Source organism: Peromyscus maniculatus, chromosome 14, assembly GCF_049852395.1.
Source record: "Peromyscus maniculatus bairdii isolate BWxNUB_F1_BW_parent chromosome 14, HU_Pman_BW_mat_3.1, whole genome shotgun sequence".
Taxonomy (NCBI): domain Eukaryota; kingdom Metazoa; phylum Chordata; class Mammalia; order Rodentia; family Cricetidae; genus Peromyscus; species Peromyscus maniculatus.
In genome coordinates, this window is record NC_134865.1 from 58405490 (window position 1) to 58432706 (window position 27217).

At 43.4% G+C, this 27217-nt stretch overlaps 1 protein-coding gene across 43 annotated transcripts in view; it reads left to right on the forward strand.

Annotated features, from left to right (window-relative positions):
* Positions 1-27217, forward strand: part of Ttll5 (tubulin tyrosine ligase like 5) — a 249942-nt gene that overhangs the window by 101683 nt on the left and 121042 nt on the right. For 21 of the 43 annotated variants that reach the window (XM_042260944.2, XM_042260947.2, XM_042260948.2 and 18 more), the window contains 5 exons: positions 664-767; positions 3729-3856; positions 6477-6560; positions 7078-7470; positions 13861-14045. In XM_042260944.2, coding sequence (XP_042116878.2) covers positions 664-767; positions 3729-3856; positions 6477-6560; positions 7078-7470; positions 13861-14045 — 894 coding nt within the window. The remainder of the gene's footprint in view (positions 1-663; positions 768-3728; positions 3857-6476; positions 6561-7077; positions 7471-13860; positions 14046-27217) is intronic. The other 22 variants (XM_042260951.2, XM_076551103.1, XM_076551112.1 and 19 more) reach the window with 3 other exon arrangements.

Below are 27217 nucleotides of genomic sequence, written 5' to 3' on the forward strand. Positions count from 1 at the left end.
CAGGGATAGGATTTCACACCTATAAGGTACACTGTTTAATTAGAATTTTTCCAAAGTGCTTTATATCTGAGGTTCTAGAATCCTTTTTAAAACGATGTTATTTAGGGAAGAAAAAGTATGACCACTATGTAGGAGGAAAAGCTGAGTCCTGGAAATTGACGTGGCCTTTCTGAAATTACATGGAAAGACCAGTGGACTGTCAGCACACTAAACCTGTAGCCACAATTTACTCCAGATCCACTGAGAATTCTGTTTTGTCTTACACAAGTAAAATCTCATCAGCTTGGAAACTGATTCAAGAGACTCTTCTAAGACCAACCTTTCCTCTGTGAATTGTAACGGACTATTGTGTCTGTTGTCTTGCAGCTCTGTGAAGCTGCAGTCATTATCCTAGATGTTGCTAGAAAAGGCGCTTGCTCTATGACCTGTGTTAGTAGAAAGTAAAAACACGATTAAAAATTACATTTTGCCACTGTTACTTGGGAATTTAAAAACATTTCATGAAATGATGACCCAAAGTAGCCTGTCAGATTTGTGAGTGGTGGAAGTAGAGGAATTAAAGCCTTTGCTGTAATGAGCCGTTAACGGAAGGTAACGAAGTAGATGAAGGACACATCTCTCAGTTTCAGTTTGTTGTTCTTCTCTGGGGTCGGACGTGGGTAGGAAACAGAACAAATGGCTGAGAAGAAATCAAAGAAGAAACTAGAAGAGGAGGAGGAAGACGGGGTGAACGCAGAAAGCTTTCAGGAGTTCATCCGACAAGCAAGGTACGGGCCCGCTGATCACTAACCATGTCCTTCCGTCTCCCGAGCGCCCCCCGTGTTTCTGCTCCATGCACACGAATAACTCAGTGTCCAAAGGAGGGAGCTCTTCCTGCCTTGGCCTCTCCAAATCTTCACTGCTTGTGTAGCGAGCGCTGTCAGACTCCAGCTATGAAAACAGTGCTGCGTGCTGTCTGGGCTGGAGCTCTAGACAGCCTTCAAAGTGCACAGCCCTGCGCGGGCGGACTGAGAGTCTCTCAGAAATGTGAAGTTACAGGCTTCTAGTGTTTACCAGGGCCAGAGTTATTCCTGACCTACTGATGCTGTGGAGATGACCAAAGTTTCCTACGTAGAGTAGGGTGAGGGATTGGCGGCTTCTCAATGCTGTGAGGGTCACGCCTGATTTACATAAAACAGAACAAGTTTTTCATGCTTAGGGTTGACCTTGAGAAATTGAAAATCTCTATGTTCAACTCTGTTGATGTAAGCCAGCCAGACCATTTTACTCAATGACATTGTATTTCCAAAGGCAGAGATAACAAAAACACTTAATTTTAACTTTTGTAAAAAACTCAGAATGAAGGGCCTTTTTAAAATGGTAGAATTGTCAGGTTGGAGAGTTGATTGGGGATTCAGAGCATTATCTATTTTTGCAAAAGACCCATGTTCTATTCCCCAGCATGTACTACATGGTTGCTCACAACCATCTATAACTCTAATCCCAGGAGATCTGACATAAAATAATAAAATCCAAAAATTAATTGTTGTTCAAATTGGAGAGTCGTGCAGAAACCACTAAACTGAGGGGAAACTCAGTCGTAAGCCCTTTAATGGGGCTTCAGTCGTCCAGGACACAGTGGGGAGGACAGCAGGAGAAGAGCAACAGTCCCTGTGTTGAGAAGTTCAGTTAGGTGAGGGCTGCCAGTCGCTGACACCGAGGTCTTTGGTTAATTCCTTGAACAGACCTCACTGTGGCCTCGGTGTCTTGTGTTTTAGGTGTGCAACAAACACCTACATCATTTTGTAGAGTTTATAGTTGTTTAATGCTATTTTGTGGACATTCTGAAGTCTTGAGTAATACACTTGAGAAAGCAGGTATGGAAATGAAGCAAGAAATAGCTTTCCACATTGGCCTCATAAAAACAGCAAAAGCAAAAAAGGACCAGGTGGCTTAGTGGGTAAAGGTGCTCATGCCTAAACCAGAGACACGAGTTCTGTCCTGGGGACCCATGTGGGGGAAGGAAAAATACAGTCCCTGCAGATTGTCCTCTGTAGCTGCACCGTGGTTTGGATGTGCTTGTACACAAGGTAAATACATACATGTAAAAAGATTAAAGGCAGAAAGGGCAATAAAGTAAATGATACCAAGAAAATAGAACTTTAAAAAAAAAGTCCATACAATAGAAAAATAGAAGGAAAAAGACCCTCAAACTTAATTATTATTTTTTAATATTTATTTATTATGTATACGCTGTTCTCCCCGCATATATGCCTACACACCAGAAGAGGGCACCAGATCTCATTACAGACGGTTGTGAGCCAACATGTGGTTGCTTGGAATTGTTTATTGTCATTTAAGCAGCAGTTGCTGGGAACTGTGTGGTCATGTAGGGTCTTTCACTACGTCAGGGCAAGTACACGGATTGCTTCAATGGGCTGACAAATTCAAATGCCTGCAGGAAGGAGGCAGGAAGACCTAAAAGACGGAAGTGGGCCGAGCATGAGACACACACGGAGTAGGTTGTCGTTGGGCCAGCTGTCCCCTGCCTTCCAGTGTTGTGAGAGTGCCCAATACACCGCTGCCAGAGAGAAGCAGGGTCCTTGCAAGCCCAGCTGTAGATGTTTGCCGTTACTAACACTGTTGGTCTCGTGCCGCTCTTCTCCTTGGGACCCCGAGCGTTGATAGCTATCCATAGAGGAGGTTTCCTGGGTCCTCCGCGGCGTGTTCTGAAGATGGCGGGTGGTTTGCTTCCCTTCCTTGAAGGCTGCCTCTGTGCAATAATACCAAGCTCCAGAGATGAGAAAATGGCAGTCAGAAAGTGACTGTGTGTGTGGAAAATCCCTGCATTCTTGCTTCAGATCCCTTTGGCTAAGATCAAGTTAAATCTGCATGTTATGTTACTGGGAGGCCTGCTTAGACCCTCCTCTGTGTTCTAATACTTTATACTTTGTGACTCTGCATGGCATGTCATTCCAGTAATTCAGAGTGCCCATGCAGTTCCATCTCATTCATCGTTTAGATGCTCAAGGATCTCTTCTGTGGTCACCTTATTTCTGACAGAGCCAGTTGAAATGACTGTGGCCCTTTTAGTGAAAATACTTCTGTTATCTGGAAGCAGGATGGACACATTGCCAACTGCAGCCAGTCATAGTTGGACTCTGTGGCTGTGAATAATCTTTTCCCCATAGTTTATTTTGTAATGGCGCACACCTCTCTGTCTCTCTCCTTCTCCCTCTCCCTCCCCCCTCGTGTGTGTGTGTGTGTGTGTGTGTGTGTGTGTGTGTGTGTGTGTAAGCTGGCCAGGGGGTGTCATACAAAAATAGGTCTCTGGTAAGCTTTGACCCAATCTGTGGCTTCAGTTCCTTACCAAGAGTGTGCTTCTCCAGTAAAACTTTATGTAGGTGACTACTAAGTACTTGAAATGTGCATAGTGTAACTCGGGAACGGAATCTTCTAAGTCTATTTAGTTTTGACTAAGTCTAAATAGCGCCATGTAATTAGTGGCTGCTGAATCAGATAGTGCAGATCTAGAAAATCTCTGTGTAGGTTATTAGTAAAGGTTTATCATGGTCTCCACCTTTCCCAATTGCTTTCTTTCACTTCTGCTTCATTTTAAACTGTCTATTAATGAGGCGCTTTCGGCTTGCGCGACTCACTTTCCCTTCTCCTGCTTACTGTTTCCATAAGAAAATGTCAAAAGATTTTCCAGCTTCCTGTGCTGACCATAACTCTTTTCTTCATTTCAGTGAGGCTGAACTGGAGGAGGTGCTGACTTTTTATACCCAGAAAAACAAGTCTGCCAGTGTCTTCCTGGGGACTCACTCTAAAAGTTCTAAGAGCAGCAGTAGTTATTCTGATAGCGGGGCAAAAGGTGGTAAGTATGCCAGCTGATGAGGGAACCGTGCCAACAGGCAGAGAGCTGAGCCGTGCAGAGACGCGTCCGGCGGAAGAGCCTTGGCTGCACCCCAGTCTAGAGTGTGGCCGGACTCCGCAGCAGGGGCCGCTGGGCGGAGCACAACTTTTTGTCTCAAAAGCAGAAGGGCATCCTTTAGAGCTTTGTTTTCATTTTTCAGAACAGCGACAGAGTTTGGGGCTGTTGTTTCTTTGTTTGAAAACCCGGTATTCGGTGAACACCCATCTTCCTGTTCCTTCCAGGCAGCACGCAGAGCAGGCTCCATTTTCAGACTTCGTTACAGCTGAGAACGGGAGCTGAAGGAGCTGAGGGACTTGCTCCAGGGTTTCTTCTCACCACTCAGGGCCCGGGCTTTGATCCTTCATCTGTCCGACTTGAAACTCTTGCTCTTCATCTCCATTTCAGACATCCTGTTGTCCATGCAGGCCTCTCAGCATTGGCAGCTTGGGTAGAGTAGTTTGTGCTTTGTTTTCTTTTTTGGTTTTGTTTTCAACACAGGGTTTCTCTGTGTAGTCCTGGCTGTCCTGAACTTGCTCTGTAGACCAGGATGGCCTCGAACCCAGAGATCTGTCTGCCCCTTGAGTGCTGGAATTGAAGATGTGCGCCACGCTGCCCAGCTGGGTAGAGTGTTTTTGTTGTTTGTGAGGCTGTTCCATACCTAATGGGGTGACCAATATCCTTGGTTCTAAGCCCCAGATGCCATTGGTTTCTTTTAGGCATTGTGACATTCCCTGTGTTTTTAAAGTTTCTCACTGCTGAGGAACACCATTCTCAGAGATTTAATCAAATGTGGACTAGACTCTCTGGCAGATATATATATATCAATAAGCTCTGTGATTTCTATGTAGGATTCATTTCAAACCTGGATGCAAGTGTATCAATGTAGGTATTTTGTCAGTATTTTAATATTTCATTTATTGATTTTATCTTGAGGCATGTATGTCTGTGGACTACTTGTGTGCTTAGTGCCCATGGAGGCCAGAAGAGGGAATCAGATTCCCTGGAGCTAGAGTTATAGACAGTTGTGAGCTGCCGTGTGAGTGCTGGGACCTGAACCCAGGTCTTCTGCAAGAACATCCCGTGCTCTTAACTTCCAAACTGTCTGTCTAGCCCCCTTGTCAGTATTTTGAGTACTGGATTCAGTCTCCTTGCTCTCAAGACTGTTCCAATCTAGTGTGGAAATATTCAAGAGAATTGGTTATTCCAAATGTAAAATGATTTTCCCAAAGAAACATTGTTAATTTTGTTTTGTGTTTCCGGGACTGGGGATTGGTCGCAAAGCTTCCAAATGCTAGACAAGCTCTCCAGCACGGAGTGACATCCCAACCCAGTGTTGTTAACACTCATGTAGGCTGTTCCATAAAGCCTCACTAGCAACTGGGTTCAGAAATTGTATTTGAGCAGTCCTTTTAAGCCCAGCTTCCTCTGGGAGCTTGCTTCTAGCTTCACATTCATCTGTCCATTTTTCTTTCTCTTATTTTTCATATTTTGTGTTAACCCTTTTGACAGCTGCTAGCAGTTCAGTGACGAGGACCATCATAGCCCTTGTGTTTATCAAGTGTATTGTCTGATGACTGGAGTTGAGTGGGTGAATGCGAGAAGGTTGATGAAAATCTAAACAGTCCCAGTAACAGTATCATGGAAGGGAGACTGAGAAATGTTTACAGCTGGGTTGTAGTGGGGAACAGTGTGTTGACTTGGTGAGATGGGCCCACACGGGCATTCATGTGGCTACTTAGCCCTTGACAGTAATGGAGAAGACCCAGGAGCATACACCAGCAGCTCCTGTTAATACAGATGGGTCATTTCAAATTCTCAAATCTGTTTTTTAAAGACTACTTTTATATTAGAAGATCAATCCCTGCATTTATCTATTTATAAACCTAGAGGGGTATAAAGGTTTCAATAGCATTTGCAGGAATGGACAGGACCCAGATGCCCTTATTCCCTCTGAGAGACTCTCTTAAGTTTTTGTATAAATCTTGCCTTTGACACAGACTTGAAACATTTCTCTAAGTATGTGAATAGCTTTGGACTGTTCTGTCTCAGAATTCGATGAGGAAAACTGCTACAGTGGAAACTGGTCTTACTATTGACTGTAATGATCAAGCTGTCTCAGGTCAACCGAGGCACATCCTTTAGGATCCAGAGCCAAGTGACACACAGTCCTTAGTGAGGCTGCACTGGTGTCGCACAGTGCTGCTCTCGCTCCTGTGCTGATTGGGCTCCAGTGGGTCCTGGCCGCCACTGCAGATCTCTTCTCTCTCCACCCCTGCCCCAGTCTGGGATCCTGGTGGGAGCCTGACTTCCCTTTCCTGTTTCATCTTCCCAGCGTGTCCTAGCTGGAAGGGTGTCCACAGTCAGTAGATTCCTGCCTTGGGCTTGAGTGTCTCTTCTTGATTTAATGAGATGGAGCTGGTCCGGGCGATGGGGAATCACTCAGTTGGCTTCTCACTACAGGCGTCGCCATCCTTTAAAGGGTGTGGTGGCATGTGCAGTGTTTCCCAGCATTGATTAAGACGTGTATTTCATGTTATGACTTGGATTAGTAAAGTGCCTAAGTGAGTCTTTTTCATTTCAGATCACCCTGAGACAATTCAGGAAGTGAAAATAAAGCAGCCCAAGCAGCAGCAGGCAACAGAAATCCACGCCGATAAATTATCTCGTGAGTGTTTGAAACACACGCTGCTCCCTGGTCCACCTCTAACAGAAAAGCAGGTGTCAGGTGGTCAATACTTTAAGGCCCTGGCAAGTGTCCTTTTTTTCTGCCCTTCCCCTTAGAGTTCCTGTTGGTAACTGGATTTTCTTCAGAAGCATTTTCCATATTCTTTACAAGTTCTGAGCACTGTCTTTTTCCCAGAGGGAGAGGAATTAGCTGCTCCTTGTAGAAACCTGGTCCTGCTTGCTTAACATTTGTAGAACGTGCCTGCCCTGCTTTGTGGGGGATGTCTCAACTCAAGCTTTTAGGAAGGGATAATAATAAAGTCAAAATCTTGTTACCAGGCTGTCTCTGGTGAGCAAAATTTATTAAGTTCAAGATGAATACTCGTTAAAGTCTGCATGATTTCTGTTTCATGTTAACATTATTTTGATGTTCTAAAATGTTTATGTGTCATAGAGATCGTATGTGTATTTTTCCTAATGACCTGTGTTTTTGTTTTGTTTTGTTTTTGCTTTAATAGGATTTACCACTTCAGCAGGAAAAGAGGCTAAACTAGTCTATACCAATTGCTCTTCTTTCTCTGGTCCTGCTGCTGTTCTTCTGCAGAAACTTCCCAGCACCCATCTGTCATCTATTATTACAACCTCTGCCCTCTCGTCAGGTCCTGGCCACCATTCTTCTTTATCTCAGATTTCTCCAGCTATCCCCAGCATGCCTCACCAGTCAGCACTTTTACTGAACCCCGTCCCCGACACTGCTCCTCCCTCCATACACCCTGGGACCCAGAACGTAAGCCCCGCTGGCCTGCCACGCTGCCGATCAGGCAGTTACACCATGGGCCCCTTTTCCTCTTTCCAAAGTGCCGCACACATCTATAGCCAGAAACTGTCTCGTCCCTCTTCAGCAAAGGCAGGTGAGTGAGAAAATGAAAACTGCCTGCCATGACAGCTCCTCCCCAGCCCCATGAAAATAGAGCTCTCTCTTTTCCCTTTGCTTCTGCTGTGACTAAAGGGAGGTCTTGCTTTCTGTCCACTAGCATTCATTCACTGATACAGAACGAAACAGGGCTGCTTTTCGGTACTGTACAAAGAAATGAACGAGCAAGGCACCTAGCTTTCCCACTGCAGATGATTACTGACCCGTGAGTCCTCTGCATTCTTTCTCATTCAGGTCGTTATTCCTGACATCAGACAAATTACAAACAACCTGAGCACATAACCAGAGACTTCAGAAGATAGGATATTGAATTTGAAACGAAGTAGACCCATATTGTCAGTCAAGTTTTCTTCTCATTTGCTTCATGGTGTTGGGGATTGAACCCAGGACCGTAGATGTGTTAGGCAAGCACCCTACCAGTGAACTATATCTCCAGCCCGGTTTTTAATGACAGCTTCATTGAGACATAACCCTTACTCAGAAACGGGGCTGTTTTCGTATAAATTCGGTGGGGTTTGGTATGTTCACAGATATGTACAACCAACACCACTGCCTAACTTCAGAACACTATCTTTTCCCCTTAAGGAAACCCCGTCTATTAGCAGTCACCCTCATTTCTTCCTCCTCCTAGCCTCTGGCAACCACTGGTATAGCTTTCTTTTCCACAGATTTGTTTATTCTGGACATTTCATGTAACTAGAATTGTTCAGTGAGTGATCATTGTGACTGGCTTCTTTCACTTAGGGTTGTGTTCTCAGGTTCATCTGTTGTAGCACATATCACCCTTAATGCTTTTTAAATAGCTGGTTGGTGTTCTAGTGTATGGTGTACAGCATTTGCTTTTCTGGTTGCGGGATGATGGGCATCTGTTTTTTCCCTCCTTTGGCTGTTATGAACAGTGGTGTGATAAGCAGTGTAGCAGCACTTACGTGTGGACATACATTTTTATTTTTTAGGGCATACAGCAAGAGTAGAATTGCTAGGTCACATGACACATTTCATGAGCCCTCATTTTGATCAAGCAAGTTCTTGCTATCATTTAATGTCTTTTTTATTTTACCCATCACAGAAGGTTTGGGTAAATCCATCTGTCTCTCGACCTACCTGTTTATGTCTCTATCTGTTGTACAGAAGGGTTACGATTGGCATTTCCGTGATGGCTAATGATGACTTACTGTTTTTCTCATGCCTTTTGAGTATTTGTATATCTTTATAGAGGAAATGTCCATTTGATTTCCCTGCTAGTTTTTCAGTTGAGGTATATCTTTATCATTGAGTTGTGTTCTTCATGTATTCTCTATAAAGTCCCTCATCAGGCGATTGCTTTAAAAATAGTTTCTCCCTATTTATTGATTCTTTTCACTTTCTTCAAGCATAGAAATTTTAAGTTTTGATGAAGTCTGATTTCTCTATTTTTTTTCTTTCGTTGCTTATAATTTGTGTCACATCTAAAAACATTATCTACCCAAATTCATAAGGACTTCCTTCCATTTTTTTTTTTCCCTGAGAGCTTTGTGTTAGATTCTTACATTTGGAACTTTTGTCCATTTTCAGTTACATATTGTGTGTGAGGTGATGTAAGGGTTTAACTTCATCCTTCTGCATATGGAGATTGAGTTTTTCTGGGACCATTTATTTTAAAATGTTATTTCCCTAGAGTTGAAAGATTTATTTCTGGAGTCTCAGTTCTATTCCTATTGATTTTTTTATCTATCCTACACAAGTATCACATTGTCTTTCTATAGCATTATGTTAAGTTTTGAAATCACCAAGGGTTCTCCCAACTTTATTCTTCTTTCTCAAATCTGTTTAGGCTTTTTTTGGGGTTTCTTGCATTTCTGTGAAAACTGTGAGATTGTCATTGTTTGCATTAAAAAAAATATGCCCATAGAGATTATGGTGAATCATTTGGGGGAGTATTTTTGGTTGAGATTTTAAAGAATTTAGTAATGACCATGTTAAAAATAAGTTATACCTAAGCCACATGCTTTAAATGACTACCCTTAGTCAGGCATGGTGGTGCATGTCTTTATTCCCAGCACTCAAGAGGCAGGAGCATAAGAATCTCTGAGCTCAAGGCCAGCTTGGCCTACATTGTAAGTTCTAGGCCAGGCAGGGCTACATAGTGAAACTTTATCTTGAAAAGGGCTGGGGGGGGGTGGGGGGGGTGGGCAGCAAGATGACTCAGTGGGTAAAGGCACTTACCACCAAGCTGACACCCTAAGTTCTGTCCCTGGGAACCACCTGGTGGCAAGGAAGAACCAACTGCAAGCTGTCCTCTGACTTCCACATACTTTATTGTGTTGTCTGTGTGCATGTGCACCTGCACACACAAGAAATAAATAATAGATCAATGTAACTGTTTTAAAAGATGATTCGAACAGAATGGCAAGGTTGTCTCTTGATCATAATTAGGAATATATACATATATATGTGTGTGTATATATATATATATATATATATATATATATATATATATATATATAGAGAGAGAGAGAGAGAGAGAGAATATCTACTCAAGAACACATATTTATAAAAATCAGTTATATCCTATATCATAAACAAGGAAAAACATTTATAAGACCTGCAATCATATAGTATCATTCTTTATCCACAATACAACTAAAGGCCAATAACAAAGGAATATGTAACAAATCTATATATTTGAAAATCAAAAGTGGGAAAAGAAATTTTAATGTAAAGAAAATATTCTAGAACTGAATAACATTGGGCATCTGCATGTCCTGGTGTGTGGAGAAGGAAAACAATGATCTACATCTAAGGAGAAAATCATAAAGGATATGTAAAAACTACACAATTGAAAAGTAGACTAGAAGACACCAAAGCCATTCATGGACTATGTCTCATAAAGAAGGTACACATTTGGTGAATAAAACTGAGAAGAAAAGAGAGAGGAGACGGGAACATTAGAGAAGGAAAGGAAGAGCAGACAAAGAAAGATAAAAATAGAATGTGACCAACAACTTTATTCCCCCAAAATTGACATGGAAAAACTTCATCAAAAACATAACATGTAAAATTGACTTAGGATGATGAAGAAGGCCAGAATAGTCCTGTGAGTATAATTGATATACTACTTAAAGTTTTTCTCTGAATGAAATGATAAGGCCCAGATAGTTTGATAGGTAATTTCTAATGCTCTTTCAAGAAGTGGATAATTCTGATATTAAAAACTATTAGAGAATAGATGAATACTCTTTAACCCAATTTGTTAGATTGGACTTGTCTTGAAAACAAATAAGTTAGTGATAAAGTTAGAGAGGAAAATTATAAATGGCCTTCATTATAAATACAGATGCAGAAATTCTAATCAAAATAAAAGCCAGCAAATCTAGCCACATCTCAGAGAGTATAGCATAAGCAAGTCTATTCAAGGATGTAGGAGTGGTTTAATAGTAGAAGACATGGCAGTATCATTTGTCACACTAACAGACTAAAGAAGATAGAAGGTGTTCCCGTCATCATTGTAAATACAAAGGGTTGGTGAACTCTACATTCATTCATAATAATCCTCTGCATACTGAAAACAGACGGTCCCTGTTAACCAGAAAAGAGGGTATCTGCCCCATACCTGCAAATGTGTCAGTCGAAATGGCAAAATGTTGACCATGTTCCTGTTGATTTTGTGGACAAGATGAGGATGCTCATTAATGTTGCTTCTGTTCAGCATTTTATTGGAGGTCAAAACAGACATAAAAGATTAAAAAAAAATTAAAACCAAGGCGATAAGATTTAGTTGCAGATAATATTCTGTCTACCTACAAAACATAAAGTGGTCTCTAGGTACATTTTAGAAAAGACTCAGCTACATAATGTTAGAAAATAATTGTTTCAACTGAAAATGTATGTAATAAAATAAGAGTACAAAGTTGGGTAAGTAGTGAAGGGGGAGTTGGGAGAGGGTGGGCAAAATCAATATAATGATCATATATTGAACAAAAATAGCAAAGAATAAAAGAAGCTTAAATGGTCAATTTTATTATGTAGACTCTATCAGCTGAAAATCATTGAGTCCAGTTTGTGGTGCCTGTATACTCTTGGGAGTGTGGGCGTCCAGTGATGCACAGTCAGCCTACCAGAGCCACACTCCAAAGTTTAAATTCTTTGATATTAATTAAACATAGTATTTTGAATCCATTATCACCCATTAAACTGTTTATGGAAAGCATCTTGGACATTAGCATAAAACTATATGGTACCCTGGGGAAAGTTTAGAAACTTTTTATAAAATGTGGAAAGTCATCAGAGAAGACCTAAATCAGTGGGCAAATGTTCTGTATGTGCCATAGGAAGCCTCAGGTCACGCTCATCAGATTGATCTCTGGATTCAAAAGTTCAGTCAAAAACCTCAGCAATTTTACTGTTTATCTCAGTAATCCTGAATGAAAATGCTAAGAAACACTGAGAGCCTCTGGGGCTCTTTGTTAAGACTGTGGAAAGGTAAGAAAGTGTGGTATTTACAAAAGCACAGAATGACCAAAGGAACAGAGTAGAAAGTTAAGAAAAGACATGCAGATTGGTAGGGTTGTACATCAGTGGGACAGTGTGTCTTTCTCATAAACAATGCTGTGGTAAGTAAGTGAGATCAGATCCCTGCCTCACCCAGACATAAAAATAAATTTCGGTTGCACATAGCGACACCCACACTTCACTTGTGTAGGCAGGAGTGTCATGAGTTCAGGAGGCCAGCCTGGGCAATATGGTGAGATCCTGTTTCAAAAAACAAAACCAGCTTTTTAGATGTAGAACTAAATTTTTTTTAAAAAAAGTTCTTTACAGGTTTACTATATGGAGCAAAAGTAAAAACAGAAGCACAACTCTAATAACTCGAGAAAAAGACAGTAGAAAAATGATAAGGTTTATCAGGAAAGCAATAACATCCAACATCATTGATAATTAATTAGCCTCTTAGAGAAAGGAATTGGGAATTGACAGTCCCAATATTAAAGGGTGTGTGGGTCAGTAGGAATGTCTATGTGTAGGAGTGTAAAACATGCCACTCTGATACTGTCACTTTGGTTTGAAAATACATGTACCCTGTGACCCAGCAGTCCCACTCCTGGGCATAGGCACAAGAAAAGCTCTGCTGCAGGGTGAACATGAGCGTGCACTGTGCTTTTTATAACCGCAGTCGGTTCAGAGTAACTGCCGAAAACAGAAGAATAACAAGACAGTAAATAGAATGCATGAATTTATTTCTACTGACCCAGTGAGGATGGTTCCTGTCAGTGCCATGGTAAATGATGAAAGCTAACACTGAGCAAGTACTGTTGTGAGATGCCATTTTTAATGGAGCCTGAAAATAAGCAAATTATCCAGTATTCATGTGTACCTATACAGGAAAACACTCCTGAGTACATGATAGGGTGATGTACATGGAAGAGAATGAGTGAAAGAGGGAGGTTATGGATGGAGAGGAGGACAATGGTTAATGTGTGTCATTGGTAATGTAGCTCCTGGGTGTGGTAGAAACTTCACAGGTGTTCATCGTAATGTGCTTGTAACTTACCCATCCACTGTAAAAATATCTGTATATACCAGATAATACAGTGACTATGAGGAGGTGTCTTAGAGGAATGTCACCACATGGTGTCTACAGAGTGATCATGCTCATGGTAGCATTCATTATAAAAGGGCAGAAGGCGCCTGGGAGGTGTGACTCAGTAGTAGATAGAACTTGAGATTTCCAGCTCAACCCCCAGCACCACAGAAATACATAAGTAAATGGATAGAACATAACAGTGTTTCTACTTTCATGATTTTAAACATATTTCAAAAAATAATCAGAAAAAAAACTGATTTTATTGTGATCAAATAGTTGAAAGAAAATTGAACTCTGAGAGGACAGTCACTCGTGAATACAAAACCATTGCTGTTTGTCTTAGTGTCCTTAGTGTCTCTTTCATACCTGTTCCCCTTGGGCGCTTTGTAAGTATTATGAGTGCTGTAACCGTGGATGCCACAGACTGCCATGTGTACTTATGTAATAAAACCAAACAAGAACCAGAATGTCAAGGCTTGGGTCCTAGTGATGCTGAGGGGTGATCCCAGCACCATGTGCCTGCTGCTCAGCTGTCCCCTGTAAATCCTACATTGGCTCTTCCCCTCTCCCTGTGCTAAACCTCCTCTGTAAGCCAACACACATCAGTAAATAATTTGGCTGTAGGATGTGGTAAGGCCTTCCGTAGATTTTCATCACCACTTGAAAGTCATCTTTGGCCTCTGTGTTGTTAGAGCTGCCTAGGATCCAGCAGAGTGTCTGTCGACTTGATACTCTTTGCCGTTGTCGTTGTTGCTTTATTCAGGACTTGGTTCTTAAGTGGGTGAGAACTCTTCTCTTTTTCAGCAGGTTCATGTCATCCACACAAGCATCATTCAGGAATAACCAAAACACAAAAGGAGGGGGAAGAAGGTTCCTTCAACCGAAGGTACAACCCAAGTCTGGTTACGGCCGAACTCCAGCGGCTGGCGGAGAAGCAGGCAGCCAGGCAGTATTCTCCAGCCAGTCACATCAATCTCCTCACCCAGCAGGTAGGGACAGAGCAGGCTGCCAGGGAGCTCTGTGGACCTGGGAGTGGGTGTGGCGGGGCATGCTGTTCTTCCCTCACTTGGCTGTTTCCTGTGTGCTCACGGTCTCCAGTGAGTCTCAGCTGCTGTTCGCGTATAAAATTGAACTGTTTCTCCTTAACTGTGAAGAAAATGGCTCTTCTCGGCATTGCAAAGCCAAATCTGTTACTGACTTAAGAGTATACAGTATCGCATAGGTAACATCTAAATTTCAACTGTAAATCCAGCTTTAAAGGAGTAAAAGTTTTCATTGCATTATTTTGTGTGTGTGTGTGTGTGTGTGTGTGTGTGTGTGTGTGTGTGTGTGCGCACATCACTTAATGTTGTAGAAGTGAGAGGACAGTTGCACGAGTCTGTTCTTTTGTTCTGCCTTGTGGGTCCCAGGGAGGAAACTCAGGTCTTCAGGCTTGGCAAACAAGTGCCTTTACTCACTGAGCCACCTTGCCAGCCCAGGATCTTTTAAATTAACTTTTTCATTCTTAAAAATTTCCTGTAAGCCCTAGTTTTATAGATCTTTTTTCAGAGTTTCCTTGCATTGTCTTTTGTCCCCCACCCCCACCATACTTTATTTAGTTCATAATCGGAGAATGTTTCCTGTCTAATGATTACTCTGTGTGTGTGTGGGGGGGGGGGGGTACATGACACCTTTAGGATCTTTGGCTTCTCTGTGTTCTCTCTTCTTGTAGTCCTTGGTGTTTAATTGAAAGTAGAAACCTTCTTCCTTAATGTTAAATGGTCTCAAAGCCCTCCAAACGAGGTATTGATAATAATAGTCCCATGATAGTCACTATGTGGTTACATTTTCCTGTATTTTTGTTGTATTTTTTAATTGATTATAACTCCATAATGATAATTAAAAGGGGAGGTGGAAGTGAAAATTGCTTCAAGTACATGTAAAAAATTAGACAACACACCACTTTCTTGTGGTACCCTAATTCTCTGTTTAAAAAAAAAGGTTAGAGCAAAGAAAGATAAGCCTGATAACACGGACTTGGCTTTCCCTCACCCTCTGTCAGCGTCGAAGGCAGTCATCATTTTCTTTTTCCGTCCCCAGGACTTTGAAACAGATAGGTGGAGAGGCCTCCTCATGTGCAGGGGAAGTAGAGACATAGCACAAGGTGGTGATGAGGGGGGGGGGGGGTGTCGGATAGTTTAATAGCAGTCACAGACTGATGGGAATAGGCATGACCACGGTAAAGAGAGGAAATTGGAAAATGCCCGCTGTCTGCTGGAAAATTGAAATTGTTGGTCATGAGTTGACATTTTGGCTTTCAGTGAAATAATCTAGAAGCATAGAGACATTAAATTATTGTCAATATTAGTGTTTACATATTTTCGATTTCTGTCATTTGCTATGTTGCAGAGCCCAGACAGTTCTAAGCTCCTGATCCTGTAAGAATCCAGGTTTACATACCCTTTCCGGGAAGCCATCCCCCCCTCCCCCCAGTTTTCCTCTTCTGTAATGAACCCAGGTGCCTTTGCTCTACAAGCGCGTCAGCTCCTGTTGGCGAGAATCAGACCCTGCCATTAGATGTCAGTCTTAACTTTGAGAGTTTCAGCAATAGGGTGCTTCTTGTGTGATGCCGGGCGGAGGGGGGTGTGTCGTGCAGATTGCAGGGTGGAGCACCTAGGAAGGGTGCTCAGCCAGCCCAAGACTTGGGTCCTTCTCCTGCTGACTCTGTCTCTGGTCCTGAGCACTTCATTTCTCAACCTCTGCAGATGTGTTTACCGATGGGGTGTGAAATAAAGATGGGGCTCATAAAGATGGGGTGTGAAAGCCTCTTTGCACATCTTAATGCCGTGTACTTGGGAAATACTGTTATTTCAGCCCTTAAGACTTTAGGAATACGTTGTTTCTAATGTGGTGACAGTGACATGTTCATCAAATGCATTTTGTTATAGAAAAACTCATTTGTGTGCATTCAGCCATTTCCTTTCCAGGGACACAGTTACTTACTTTGTAATTTGGAAACTCCTGTTATTTTTTTCTCTGCTATTTAATAACTAATAATACATTGAATTGTAACAATATTTAACATAGACTCTGGCACTTTTGTTCTCTAGCTGCTTTTTCTTTTATGCTGTTTTTCAAAGGAAAAGCTGCTTCCATTTCTTAACTGAGCTGAGTGATAAATGCCTGTGGCTTCCTGGAGGGAAGTGGGCAGGGGCCCTGGGACTCTCTGAACTCACACTGGGACACTCTGAACTCAGGCTGGGGGCCAGCTGTGGCTGTCAGCACAGGCCACTCTGTGTCCTAAACCCCAGGTGCTGGGGTTTCCTCTGACTCCACGCTTCCTTCATCATTCCTGATCCAATTCCTTATCTCTGCTTTCTTTTCTTTTTCTCTCTTTTTGGGTGGTTAGTGGATAACTCCTCTTCATAAGATTAATTCTGGTTATATTAATACTATTGCTTTATTATTGTAGACTTAATTATTGTATTGTGTTATCTTTACCAATTTCTTCTTTATCTTTCCTTATCTTTATTTCTCTATTTCTTGAGTTACATGTCTACTTTACTTCATTCATTCTATATTAAAGGCTATGAATTTTCCTCTGAGCATTGCTTTGGTTATATCCCTTAAACTCTGTTATCTAATTGTTTTGTAGGCAAGAAGTTAAGAGACTTTCACTGGACAAGGAAAGCAGATTTTAAATCGTTTGTACAATAGAAGATTTATATAAAATTAAATTGTAGAGTATTTCGGAGAAAACATTTTATTTTTATCTGTAATTTCAACTACTTGTCCTGTTAGTCGGTGGCATTTTCTAGAAAACTTTGTATTTTGTTGTGACTATTTAAAAGAAAACACTTTATCCAAGCTCCTACCATTGATGATATGACAGCCATCTGAACATAATACTGATAGCCAAGAGCACACCAGAGATTTCCTCAGGGAATATCAAAACTGCCAAAAGGGCAGCCCAGCTTGCGAGTGGGAATCGAAAGAAGGCCAAAGTAGTCTTCTTGCAAGAAGCACTCATTTTCAACTGTATCACAAGAAGGGCAGAATCAGCTTTCAGGAACCCTGGCATGCATGTCTGTGGGGCAACAGGTTGAGTGGTGAGTCGAACTTGGGGAGTCAGCCCTGGACACTTGACCTGAAGCTGAGAGCAAAGCCAAGTGCCTCTGCAGGCCTTCGCTCTGTGGACCTTTACTCTGCAAGCTTCCTAGGCCTTCAGAGAGGCTGCTTGAGCCTCTTGTAGGTGACTAGAAACCACTCAGACACGGGCTTGAGCAGGATCGCTCCAGTATTTGAGAAGCTGGCAGGGGACGGACAGACGGACGGACGGACACACAGGGACGGGGACAGGGACTGGAGGACGAGGCAGTGCTCCCTGCCCCCCCTTTCTTCTCTCTGTTTTTCAGTACAAATCCTAAGAAATAGTAAGCTAGCCAGGGACGGTTCTTAACAAGCCCACAGTTGATGAAAAGACTTGGAGGAACTTAGAATTTATATCAGAGCCTGCAATTTTAAGAAATTTGTATGGCTAAGAGCAGGAGCTCATTTCCCTGAATTCCTGTTTTATCATTTCTGCTCTTAAGCAGCTTCATTGAAGTCCTAGAATACGTCAGAATAGCAAATATTCCCACCATAGGTGCAGGGAAAGGTCTAATTGAACCTGCTTGTTTTCTAAGGTATACCTTGAATGACCAGGCGCTGAGAGTGTATTGTACACTTCTTTTATTGTGAACGAACATATGCTGTATAAACACGGTTTAAGGGGCCATCATCTGGACTGAAATTTTTTAGTGACTGTTATGTGTATTCCTGAGAACAGTGTTAAGAAGCATCTGCACCTGTCGGGGAGGGGTCCTGGGGCGCTGGAATGGGACATCAGCTTAGGTGTGAGATCTCACTATCTCTGCCTCAGTCAGGGCTGCAAGGGAGGGCAGATCGGCATAGACAGGGCCCTTTGTGGTTATTGCTGTAAGTGCTCAGAAGAATGTGGTAAGGAGCGGGAGGCAGGGCATTCGCGGAGTACTGGCCCTCTCCGGCCGGCGAGTTTGAGATTTCAGGACCCAGCTATCATTAGGAGCAGCTCCAGCTCTCCCAGCCTGGGAATTTAATCAAAGGGATACCAGCAGACCACCCAGGCAGGGCCCCACCACGAACCCGTGTGCTGTGTCGGTCGGCTCCCCAGCCAGCCATGCAGAGACGTGGCCAGGCCCTCTGAAATGTGCTGACAGATACAGAAGAGGGAGAGACGCTTTGTGGGCTTGAGATTTTTCATTTTGATGGGGAGCGGAACAGAAAAACCACCAGGTTTCTTTCATTTCGCTGCTCTTGACTCTGAGGCTCCCCAGCCTAATGCTGCGGAAGGGTCTCTCAAGATACAGAACATTCGGTTTCCAGCAGTTAGTCCTTCCCTCCTCATCTGTGTGCAGAGGGACTCTGTATCATCCCTTCTGTTTCAGGAGCTCCTAGAAAGGGCCACTGTGGACCTTGACTCAGTTACAGAAGTCCCAGTTCAAGACTCGGTGCTGCCTCCTTGGAGTGGGTGCTCATGTCCCCCTGCACGTCACGGGCAGCAGGACTTGGCTCTGCAAGCTTTCCTTTCCCTTCTGAACTCTCTGGACACACAGACTGCTTCGCACTTAGGCTCTGGTCTCGAGCTTGTTCTCTGTTTCCTTTGACTCTGACTCTTTGCTGGTAGAAAATAAACTCCTCCATACCACACATGCTACCTGTTCCTGTTTCTCGAAAGACAAAAAGCTAGATGGGGAAAACATTAGTTCTTAAGTCACAAGACCTGGGAAGTTCATTGCCTTGTCTAGCCTTGATTGCCTCATCTTTAAAAAATAAGTAAATAAAGGACCACGGGTAGAAGATTTTGCTGCAGACACCGTGCACTTCAGACACAGGCCCAGAGGTCCTGAGCTGGATCTGACCTGAAAGCCTCTTCCTTGAGGACTAGTTTTCATGGTACCAAAAGAAGCCATGCAAGCTTCCAAGGAGGGGCGACCAACAGTCATATCCAGCTATGATAATGTGAACCACAACAATAATCCGCATGGCACAGTGATTCTAAGGTCAGTAGTAGCATGTGTTCTTGGGCAGTAACCAACAGCTCTCTCATTGGACTTAAGACCTGCTTAACAACAGGGAAACCATGCTGGGAACTGGAAGCCTAGGCAGCTCCCTCGGGCTAGTGAAGTCATGGATCTCGGAAGAGAACCTACAACCGCCACTTTACTAAAGGAGCGCAGTCCCTAACCACATTCGAAATATTTGTCCTTTACCCACAGGTAAGTGTAGTCCTTCCTCCTCACCAAGGAAACTTCTCTTTGCGACAGACAGAGGCCATTACAGAAAACCATAGCCTGTCCTCATGCAGAGCCCAGTCCCAACTGATAGATCTACAACACAACTCCTCCTCCTCAGGCTCAAGATCATTTGCAGAAGAGAGGGCAGAACTCGGATTGTAAGAGCCAGGTGAACAGGGTGTGTTATGTGGTTGTATTATGTGGAAATGTCAGAAGCTACGACCATGGAGTCTTCCAGTATGGCTGCCTCACCATGAGCAGAATAAGGGTGACACCAGTCGACATGCTGATGTATAAGGGAAAAGCTCAAGAGGCCTTAACCCTACACACAGAGCTCCAGGCAGCCGAGGAGTGCCACAGTGGTTCCTAGTGAAGACTGTGCGGTGGCCCTGGGCTCTGTCCCCTGCATGTTGTAGGTGTCTTTCAGTGACCTTTCCCTTGGGGTAAATCCCTACACACATAGCTTTATCTGGTACCTCTGTGTGCATTTCTCCCAGTATGCATCTTTTTTTTTTTTTTTACATTTTTTTTCATAAGTGCTCTGCATGTATGCCTGCACTCCAGAAGAGGGCATCAGATCCTATTATAGATGGCTGTGAGCCACCATGTAGTTGCTGGGAATCGAACTCAGGACCTCTAGAAGAGAAGCCAGTGCTCTTAACCTCTGAGCTCTCCAGCCCCTCAATATGCATCCTAACTTTGAACCTTTATGCTGAGTTTGGAGTCCAAATATTCAACTGCCTTCTAGACATTTGCCCTTAACTGTCTTGCCAGTATCCAGATATTTGACTATTTCTCAGAAGCATGCAGGAAGACACCTCCATTCAGTGTATCTGAAAGCTGTTGGCTTTCCTTCTTTTTGTTTCTGCATTAGTGCATTGACATCCCAGAAACTCGAGTTTGGAAGCCTGGCTTATCAGCACCTCCATCTCCATCCTCTCTGCACCCAGCTGTTGCCAAGTCTTGTCATTCTGACTTGAGTGTCTCTGCTCTGTATCTTGTCTATTTAACTTATATCAATATCAACTGTTCTGCCAAAGGCCTTCATTATCTCTGAGGTGGACAGCCACAGGTACCTCTTAAACGATCTCCTGGCAGTGTCTTCCTGCTTATCCTCATCGTTAAAGACCTCTTGTCATGTTAAATCACATGTCTGATCCTAGTGTTCTCTGCTCGTAGAACCTCGATGATGTGAAACCAAACTAGTGGATGCTACTACCCGTGGTCTTACTGAGAGTCTGACCACAGCGTACTGTGCCTGTCTCTTTATTCTAGCACACAGGATTTTGCATAACTCAGCTAGAATTTCTTCTAGTCTGTATGCCTTAATTTATGCCATCTTCTCAGGAGAAGTGGTTGTTAGTCACCATGTCTGATCTGTCCATCTGTCCAGATGTGACTGCATGAATGCCACTTCGCACATTTGTTGTGCTGATTCTGTCATCATATTGTGTGTTGACATAACTCTCTCCTTTAACAGACAGTGAGCGCCTTAAGTTTTGGTGTCCCATGATGCCTCTCTGACTCAGGGATTGTACAACTGGCCCTCTGTGTCCATATGTTCTCTGGGGTCAGTATAGTAAATTCTGAAAAGCCCGCATCTGTTCTGAACATGTACGGGCTTTTCCCCATGGTCATTCTTCCCTAAACAACTAAGTACAACAAAGTTTTCTATAGCCTTTACATCATACAAGTAATCTATCTGTAGGTGTTTTTATGAGAGGGTGTATGGAGCCTATGTTCAATTATAATTATATTTTACATAAAAAACTTGATCGTCTGTAGATTTTTGTATCTCCACGAGTCCCTACAATCCATACTTTAAGGATGCTGAAGGACAACTATATTCAATAAATATGCTTACTCATTATTATTATTATTATTATTATTATTATTATTATTATTATTACTACTACTACTACATAGGGTTGGAGATTGAATGCAGGGTCTTGTGCATGCTACAGCCCCAGTCCTTAAATGTGTTCCTTCACTGGACTATAAGATCCTTGAAGATAGACTGCACAATTTTTACCGTCCACTCCCAGTGTTCTCTTAAGTATGCGTCCAGACGTAGTTTTTAATAAACAAGTGAAGAGCACCTGCCAGCACAGCCAGAAGTCTTTCTCTCATGGCCATGCCTTCAGCCCTTCCCTAGCCGCTCTTTAAAGCACGTGGATGATAGTCATTTTGCATCTCCTGCCCGTTTGACTGTAAACCACATAATGGCAGTTCTTTCTAACCCATCACTTAGTGCAGGACCTCGTACTTTCTAGATACCACGTGCTTGCTAAAGGGAAAAGAATTTCTCTTCTGTATGCTGTTGGTTTTTGCATTGTCTTTTAATACTAACACTTACTTTTCCATTCTTTTTCATTGATTGTAGCACACCTGCCCTGCACACCAAAACAGTCGACATTAATCACATTCCTGTTTTGTCCTAGGCGGTATGGTAAGGACAGGTTGTGTTCATTATCTCTTCCATTTTAGGGGCAAGGAAAGTGCTTTTCCCACCTTTTTTTTAAACTCCAGAAGATGAAGAAACTCGAGTCGGAAGGACGAGTGAGTCTGCTGAGGTCACACACTGGAAAGTCACTGTGTCAGGACTCCAGCTCTGATCTCTGTGACTGTGCATTTTATCGTAGTGGTCTCTGCCTCTTCTCTGAGTCAGATATCAGACTGAAGTGACCGAGCATTGCATCCACCTGCCGTTCTGTGGCACCGCGGTGGTTCTGTCACTACGCCTCTGCAGAGACACGGGATGAACATCTCCTTCCGTGATTACAGGCACGCTCTCCTCCCTGGTGCAAGCTGAGAATCATGCGCTCTGTCAGGGTGGTTGGCTAGTTCCTGAATTAGGCCCTCCTTAGATTTTTCTGTAGGATGACCAATGCTTTCTTTTCAGTTGGGGAGGGGAGACAATCCGCCTTGGCAATCCCTTGCTAATATGTGTAAGTCTGCTTATCAGGCTAGTGGTAGCCCCCAGCTCACAAAAACAGAAAACATACATTGGCAAAAGTCTGGCCATTTTCTCAGGCTGCCTTGCCGAGAATGTCCGGAAGATCTTGTTCTGGAGCTCTTGCTATTGTTGGAGCTATGAGTGTGTGCAGGTGTTGTGTAGATGGTGGTGTTCAAAAGAGGGAGGCAGTTGCCAGGAAGCTTCAGCACTAACACATCAGTGCTTTAGAATTCCTCGTACTTCCCAACCCCCTTTAGAATATGATTAACATAGTAGCCCTTATCTCCTGGTGATTGGAGTATAAACTTGCGGTTCATTTTATCAGCATCCAGGAATTAAAAGAGGAATTTAAACTGCCTTAGAACATGTGTTTATTGCTTATTGTAGCTAGTGGTTTAATAAATACTCATGAAGTGCCTTTGGAGGAGTCTTCAGAGTGTAATTGCTTAAGGATGACTCTTTTTTTATGTCCTTGAAAAATACGTCCTCCACTCTTCTCCAGTGCAAGCAGCACACACCTGCCTCTCTGGGTTCTCATCTGGAGCAGATGTGCTGTGTCCTGTTCAAGGACTTCCTTTTGTTCTAGGGACACACATGAAACAAGTTAGGAACAAGCCACCACATTGCCCCACTCCAGGTCACAGCTGGGAGAGGACAGTTGCCACAGCACCCAACTGGTCCACTCGTGTTCTGATGGGTTTTCCTATATGAACACAGCAGAGGGCATCATTCTCCAGGCAGCTCTAGACAAAACTGCGTTCCTTTCGGTCCACATGATCCCTTTTGAGGATCAAATGAAAGATGTACTCTTTTCCTGGGGAAAAAAAAGTGCACACATAGAAACTTGTGTTCAGTTCCAGAGTGTTCATAGACATCCCCCACACAGGCTCCCTCTCGATATCCATGGACACTTGGTCTCCAAGTTTGAGCCCTTGAAAGCTTTGAGGTAGTATCAGGCTAGTAGCCATCATTATTGATCATTTGATCCAAATTCAAACCTCCTTCCATCTTTGCTGCATACATTCATGAACATTTCAGTAATACTCTGCGTTAGACTGTTACCTCCATAGGGCAAGGATTGCTTTCATCAGCCTTCCTCCATGCTCAAAAGAATGGCAAACCCAGACAAAGTCATAAATATTTGTGTGAATTAATGAAGTCATTTTATGAAGCACCCCTCTAGATCTTATTAGAAAAGAAATCTAAGATTAGGGGGCCTGCCATGATAAGATTGAATAGTGATAAGAATGATACACCTGGCCGGGTGGTGGTGGCCCACGCCTTTAATCTCAGTACTCAGGAAGCAGAGGTAGGCCAAATCTTTGAGTTTGAGGCCAGCCTGGTCTACAAAGTGAGTTCCAGGAAAGCAGGGGCTACACAGAGAAACCCTGTATCGAAAAACCAAAAAAGAAAAAAAGAATGCTACACCTGAATTCTGTGCCACAGTTACTCATGAGTTAAGCTGTTACTAATGAAATGTTTGGTGTTGGATTTCCATCTCTATCTTGATAAATAAATAATTAGGTACATGAAGTTTGCAAACGGCCTGGTAAGCCTGAGGTTAGTCACCATGAATCACCAATGCTTTGCTAGCCCTTTACCATCTCAGTACCGTGAAGAAGCCATGCAGTATAGTCATTATGCAGAGAGGGAACAAAATCTGTGTGTCAACGCTATTATTTCACCCATCTGAGAACCTTGCCTGAGGCCTTGAGAGCAGGCAGACATCATCTCTAAAATTATGCAAGGCACCAGCCAGAACAACACTTAGCTCTTGCTCTAATCACTGCTTCTTTTATTTCCTTTCATTCCAAAGCAGTCTCTCCCTTGTGGTCTATGCAGAAAGAGGTAATCTGGAACCTCTAATTTCCCTGCTAGCCTTCTAGTGACATGTGCCACTCCACCACTTACTGAGAAACTGGCTGCTAACTGGAGAGAGGCAGTGGAGGGGACAGAGGCACAGACGGATGGACCCCGAGACCTGGCCAAGAGTGTTTGCTGGATTTCTTTGGATGAAACCCACTTCATCTACTACTACAGTTGGTCTGTATCTGAAGGGTTCATGTCTGTATTCAACTAAGCATAGATTTGAAATATGTAGGAAGTGTCTGTGCTGACATTTCCTTGTCCCCGTTTCCTAAACAGTATGGCATAAGAACCCTTTCTTCTTGACGTGGGTTGTATTTGGGGTCATCCAGAAGTGAGTCTGTAGAAGTATATAGGAGGATGTGTGCAAGCCACATTCAGATAGTGTACTGTCGTGAGGGGAGGAGGGTGCTGAGGAGGGAAGGAGGACTCATGGAGCAGGTCAGTACTCTAACCCCAGCCCCATACACGTTTTTAAAGGGACTTGAATGCCCTCTAGCTTTGGTATCTAGGGGGTGTGGAACCAGTCCTCAATAGAGACCAAAAGGAGATGAGTGCTCTAGGGATGCAGCCCTGAGTAAAATACAGTCTCTGTCCTAAAGTGGCTTGGAATTTGTACGGTAAAGTAGGAAATGAATTTGTACTTAATAATACAAGCATGGCACGAAGCTTCTAGAGCCTTACCACTTAGCTCCTGAAGCAATTCGATGGCAGTGATCATTTATAGCCAAGGGAGAGCCTTTGCGGGTAATACATTTTACCTTAGAATACAAGGCACAACAGGATAGTGATAAAACATGCAGGACTTCTTTTTTTTTTTTTTTTTAAGATTTATTTATTTATTATGTACACAGTGTTCTGTCTGCATATATGCCTACACACCAGAAGAGGGCACCGCATCTCATTATAGATGGTTGTGAGTCACCATGTGGTTGCTGGGAATTGAACTCAGAACCTCTGGAAGAACAGCGACTGCTCTTAACCTCTGAGCCGTCTCTCCAGCCCAACGTGCAGGATTTCTGATTCTTGTCTTTGCAGGTTGGATCTAGTCACAACCTCTCTTGCTATGGTTATGTCTGTTTACTGGTCATGTTTTTCCCCCAGAGGGCAGTGATGATAAACCTTGGCCTTGTGCTGAGAACGACTAGACTTAAGACCTTCTTTGCGCAGACTCAAACACACCCTGGTCTGAGGTAGGCCTTAGCTGTCACAGTATAGGCAAACCGTTCATGACAGAAGTGTCTGCTGTAGGCGGAGAGTGTCTGTCTGTAAGGGGTTGACGGTTGGTTGTGTAGAACATGAATGCATAAAAGCAGATGCTGCCTATGGCCTCTCTGGTGGAGGACTTGAGAGGATACATTAATCACTTTTTATCTGTTAACTGGTACTGTCCTTTCAAATGTCTCCCAAGAACCTAACTGTTTGTAAGCATCAGTGTTTGGACTTGGTTTTCCATGATAAAGCTGGAGGTCATTGCACACATGAATTCTAAGCACTGAGCAATAGCCAATGATGGCCGTTTGTGGCCTTCACCACCTTGAGGCTCAAGAGATGTCCAGAGAAGACTTTGAGGAAATTCCTTGTGGTGATTACTGTAAGATTCCACACTGAATCACCAGCTTTGGTGACTAGAGCCAAGCATATGCACATGTACATATGCACATCTTTGCCTACCAGGCTGAAGCCCAAGGGGACTTCATCTGGCCGGTCTCCTCTATACCTTTCTCTCAGACTCACCCTTCAATCTTGGCTTTTAAACTAGTTTACTGTTGAAGAGAGGCCTAGTGGGGTGAGTCTAAGAAGAGACATATTTCCCCGTGGTCCTGGAACAACACTGGCCTCAGATGCCCTCTCTAAACACCCCCCCTCCGTGTGTGTGTGTGTGTGTGTGTGTGTGTGTGTGTGTGTGTGTGTGTGTGTGTGTGTAGGAGGGAGGGGACATTGAGACTATCTCTTTATGTAGTCCTGGCTGCCCTAGAGCTTACTATGTAGACCTGGCTGGCAGCCAGCCTCACCTTCACAAAGCTCCGCCTGCCTCTGCCTCCTTAGTACTCAGATCGAAGGCATGCTGCCACCCTTAACCTCCCCCTTTTAAATGGTAGGAAGCTCCATCTGGCCTCACCAGCACTGTGGGAAAATAGCATCCCAGAAAAAGCAGATCCAATAAACAAAGATGAACACTGGATGCATGAACTTGGAGCAAACCCAGTCCCAAAGCCTGAACTAGGTGCAAGGGACAAAGAACAGATCAGTAAGCGATCTTTAGCCCCCCTTACCTAACTGCCCTAACTGTCCACTGACCATTAGTCCTTTCCCACTCACCCCAGAAAACAGCCTGGTTTGCCTGCCCTCACCACAGTCCTCATACAGCATGGCTTGGGTGGGGCTTCCAGAAGTTTCCTTTGTCTCTAGAGCAACGTAGCTCCTTCCCAGGGTATTGTTCCATTTCTTGCTGTCTTCTCGCAGCCTGCCCTTCACCAAGTCAGCTATCTGGGTCTCAGACATTTCTTCCTGCTTGTTCATGGCTCTCCAAATTTTTTTTATTTTAAGGCAGTTCATATGCTGTATTTGAATTTTCTTTGCACTGTCATATTTTGGAGATCTCAAACACTGTTTTTTCTCAAGTTTTAGATGATCAAATCCTGTGTGACTTGAGGCCACATTTCTCTTTGTACCTTCCCACTCTCCCCATGGCCTTGCTTCTGATAACACAGTGATTCTTTGTTGAATTGCATTAGAAGTGTAAAGTTTGTTTGAGCATGTGGGACAGCATGTAACTTCAGCCAGGGACATCTAGTTACGTCTGTCCCCAGACAGCCCCTTTGCATGCTGAAAGGGTGTGTGTCTGAGTGGTTGGGGGTATTTTCCGGGAATCCATCCGGGCAGTCCCACGGTATTTTAATTATAGGACTGGCATCAGCTCTGCCTTCAGCAAACAGCAGTAACATGCAGTAACACTTGGGCGGGCCAAGCACCGGAAATTGGCCGCCTCCTCTGTGTCTCCTACCCCCTTTCCAATCCATCACCTGTATTTATTCCTGCTATA